This window comes from Sinocyclocheilus rhinocerous, unplaced genomic scaffold, assembly GCF_001515625.1.
Source record: "Sinocyclocheilus rhinocerous isolate Xijiao unplaced genomic scaffold, SAMN03320098_v1.1 scaffold1463, whole genome shotgun sequence".
NCBI lineage: Eukaryota > Metazoa > Chordata > Actinopteri > Cypriniformes > Cyprinidae > Sinocyclocheilus > Sinocyclocheilus rhinocerous.
This window is the reverse complement of record NW_015642517.1, coordinates 434,556-438,583: the sequence shown is the minus strand read 5'-3', so window position 1 is coordinate 438,583 and position 4,028 is coordinate 434,556. Positions and strand designations below refer to the sequence as shown.

Genomic DNA, 4,028 nt, shown 5'->3' with positions numbered 1-4,028 from the left:
TGCAGTGAATCTCAAATTCATATCTTCTTACACTAAAATTATAATCTGCAATGAAGGCATTAGAATTAGAAAAGAATAGCCTACACTCTAAAAAAATGCTGGGTTAAATATAACCCAGCGCTGGGTTAAAAAGGGACAAACCCAGCTATTGGGTTGTTTTGACCCAGCGGTTGGGTTGTTTTGTTTTTATATTTAACCCAGCATTTTTTAGAGTGTACATAATGAAAGCATTACTGGAAATCTCAGACTTTGTGTTGTGGAAAATTGCACAACAATTACAGAACTGTAGATGATAAATGATCTACTGATCCACACAAACAGGAGTAAATCAGATCAGAAACCGGAGTGCACTGTATTAAGCACACATGAATCTCTGCTGTGAATGAGAGGAAAGAGGAAAGAGCTCGTGGATGAAGTTCATCTCCTCTTGTTTGTGAAGCTGCTGCTCCACCACGTGCATCACCCAGCTCCACCCCCTCGAGTTTCCCGCCACGCCCTCCGACCCAGAATTCAACACGAGTCCTGACGAATAAAAACACAGATCCTGAAGAATAATAATAATAAAAAAAATCATGCATTGTTAAATATTTTATTCAGATGTCATGTTCAGATGTTTAAAGTTAGTGGTGAATTTTGCGCAGCGAAAAAAAAAAATATATAAAAATCAAGAAACACCCACGTGCATCTCATTAGCATAAAATATTAGTTATCCTTACATGGGTTTCCCCAACAATTAAAAAAGGGGTCCTGGAAAGGTTCACTGGCCCTCCCGCTCCTCCCACTTGTAAACAGTCACCGAGAGCTCCGCCGATGACATCCCCAGCGAACGCAGATCTGATTGGTCGCGCGGGATCCGCCGGATCTTCAAAGCCCGAGCCGAGCGCATTTGTGCAGCGGTGGGCGGTAAAAGGCTCCAAAACAGCCGAGGGACTTATAAATGCAAAGACCTTTCACAGGTGATGGCAACTTCACTTCTTGGGGTGAGTATAGATACAGCTCTTGTGTCCGTCCAGGGGAGATCTCGAGAGGATTTTCAGCCGAAATCAGAACAATCTAAGATTGTTTAAAGTTTATTTGCTGGATATTTTCATTAGGCTACAAGCGTGTTTGTGCGTAATCCTGCGTAATGCTGAAATGCGGTCGCGTTGCATTCGGATTGCAGGAGCAAATAGTAGGCTATAATCCTAAAAATAAGTGTTCTTTGAAAATAATATTCACCAAAGAATCCTGTAATTATAACAAAAATAAATACAAAATCTGTAGAGTAAAAAGTTACTGATGTTTCATTAGATCGGTGTTTTGGTTCCTGGGTTCTTTAAAAACACTAAAAACACAGAAGAAAACATAATGAAATGAAATTGAATTACAAGCTTCTCCTATAGTATAAAACGGCAACACTCATTTTGGTTCTATGTGGAAGCTTTATTTTTATTAAAAGCACTGCTAATGGCAACACCGATTCTGAACAATTTAATGCAAGAATATTAGTACAATGGATTGAGTTTAAACAATTTCAACTCTTTGCTTTGTAGAACTATAGCCTACTTAAATTGTCGCAAAGCAAATCAATTTAATGCAAAAGGTAATATATCAGTTCTTTAAGATTATATTACTTCGCTTGCATTACTTTCCATGAACAAATCAATTGTCTCTGAAAAGTTTATAGAAGGAAAATGTGCAAAACGGGCTGCGTTTAAAGTATTGCAACTCTTTATTTCACGTCTAAATTGACCATATTTTGATATGCGGCAAAGGGAAAAGTCATTGATCTCCTATCGGCTTTATAAACAATGTGTTTGGCATTGTTTATGAGCAATATTGTTGCTTTTTTGCTCTTCTTTTGAAAGTCGCTTTGGATAAAAGCGCCTTGAGTGAAAATGTGAATGTTTTTATGGTCACAGGAGGAACCGAGGGTTGGATCCACTCCATTGGCCATGTTAGCAGCGACCTGTAACAAAATCGGGAGCTCGAGTCCCTCCTCGGACAGCGGCTCGTTTGGAAAAGGAGGGTTTCACCCGTGGAAACGCGCAGCGCCCAGCAGTTGTTCTCTCTCTCCGTTCGGCGCGCAGCGGAATGACTCGTTCAGCGCCAACAGCTCGTTCTCCTTAACGGGCACCAACGCCTCCACCAGCCCGTTTGGAAACGACTATCCCGTGTTTCAGACTTCAGTGGCCAACAGTTCTCAGGACGCGAGCGCGCAGTCGGTGTTCATCTCCAAAGTGGACACTCTGCAGGGGATTTACCCGAGGATGAGCGTCGCGCATCCGTATGAGACGTGGTTCAAATCCGCGCACGCTGGCATCTCCGCCGGAGACGTGAGCGCCGGTGGCGGCTCCTCTTGGTGGGATGTGGGCACCGGTTGGATTGACGTTCAAAGCGCGAACGGCGCCGCGCTCCAGAGCTCTTTGCATTCACCCTTGGGTGGATACAACTCAGAGTATTCCTCCCTCACTCACTCCGCGTTCAGCGCCAGTCCGTCTCCGCATCTCCTCACAGGTGGCCAGCACCTGATGGACGGATTCAAACCGGTTTTATCCGCCACTTACCCAGAAACCAGCCCTGGTACTAACGGCGCAGTGCTAGCCGGGTCTCCGCGCTCATCCACCCGGCGGTACTCCGGCAGAGCGACCTGCGACTGTCCAAACTGTCAAGAGGCGGAGCGCCTGGGGCCCTCAGGGGCCAGTTTGCGCAGAAAGGGCCTCCACAGCTGCCACATCCCGGGCTGCGGAAAGGTATACGGGAAGACATCGCACCTCAAAGCGCATTTGCGTTGGCACACCGGCGAGAGGCCGTTCGTCTGTAACTGGCTGTTCTGCGGGAAGCGCTTCACCAGGTCCGACGAGCTCCAGCGGCATTTACGCACACACACCGGGGAAAAGAGATTCGCCTGTCTGGTGTGCAACAAGCGCTTCATGCGAAGCGACCATCTCAGTAAACACGTGAAAACGCACAGCGCCTGCGAGCCCGGCTCCAGCGGGGTTAAGAAGGGCAGCGATACCGACAGCGAACAGAGTGTACCGGGCAGCCCAGCCTGCCAGTCCCCCGAAATGATCCACAACACAGAACCCGTCCAGAACGGCCTCTGAGAAGAGATATAATATAAGGTTCCCATTAGAGCCAAAAAAAATAACTTTTTATTCTCAAATTCCTTCGACAACTGGTATTTTAAAGAACCCATAACACTGATCTGAAAACGTATAAAGCATAAGCCGTTTTAATCTCCACTCTAAAAAAATGCTGGGTTGTTTCAAACCAACTTTGAGTCAGATATAGACTAAAATAAATTTTGGGTTAAAATGTAATGTAAAAATTTAACCCAACAGCTGGCTTAGTCCATATTTGACCCAAAGTTGGGTTGAAACAACCCAGCATTTTTAGAGTGCATAAACACTCTTAAAATTAAACGTTCCAAATGGTGTTTTTCGCAGCGATGCCATAGAACCACCATTTTTGGTTCCTTAAAGAACCTTTCAGTGAAAAGTTCTTAAAAGCATTTTTTTCTTCTTAGTGTAAAGAACGTTTGAAATAACTTTTTTTCCCCCATTATAAACAACATTTTGCGTAACGGATGTTAAACGTTCTTTATGGAACCATTGATGCCAATAAAGAACTTTTATTTTCAAGAGTGTGGCAACTCAAGGACTATACAGAAAGTGTTTCTTGGTCTTCAAAGAACCATGGATGTTCATTAAAGAACCTTTGCTTTTAAGAGTGTCCACGTGTGAACGCACTCATTTCGTGAAATCAGGCGAAGGCCAGTGAGTTTATCAGACGCCAATTTTGATCATATTTGACTGTAAATCAGCGGAAGGTCTCTCTCAGGTGTTCTTGGATATTTAAAATAGTCCTCTTTGGATGCAGTGATGAAAATAGCCTCGTCTTGCACATAAAGATGAAACAAACTGCTGAACTTTGATATTTGCGCTGCATCTACAGATTCTCCATTCACTCATGTCTATTGAGACACTTTATTAACTAATTAAGAAAATCAAGGATTTTATTCCTCAACAGCTGCACAAATGTCTTAT

The 4,028-nt window shown here is 43.9% G+C and overlaps 1 protein-coding gene across 1 annotated transcript; it reads left to right on the top strand.

The window, feature by feature from the left end:
• Positions 1-908: 908 nt before the first annotated feature.
• Positions 909-3,086, top strand: sp8a (sp8 transcription factor a). The gene is made up of 2 exons (XM_016572913.1): positions 909-980; positions 1,902-3,086. Exons 1-2 carry the CDS (start codon positions 960-962, stop codon positions 3,084-3,086), a joined length of 1,206 nt encoding a protein of 401 aa, XP_016428399.1. The 5' UTR covers positions 909-959.
• Positions 3,087-4,028: the final 942 nt, after the last annotated feature.

What these genes read in the sequence shown, in the direction of transcription:
- sp8a (XM_016572913.1), top strand. Translation starts at nt 960, where the DNA reads ATGGCAACTTCACTTCTTGGG. An exon ending in TGGCAACTTCACTTCTTGGG is followed by an intron (nt 981 to 1,901) that starts GTGAGTATAGAT and finishes TTATGGTCACAG; the next exon opens with GAGGAACCGAGGGTTGGATC.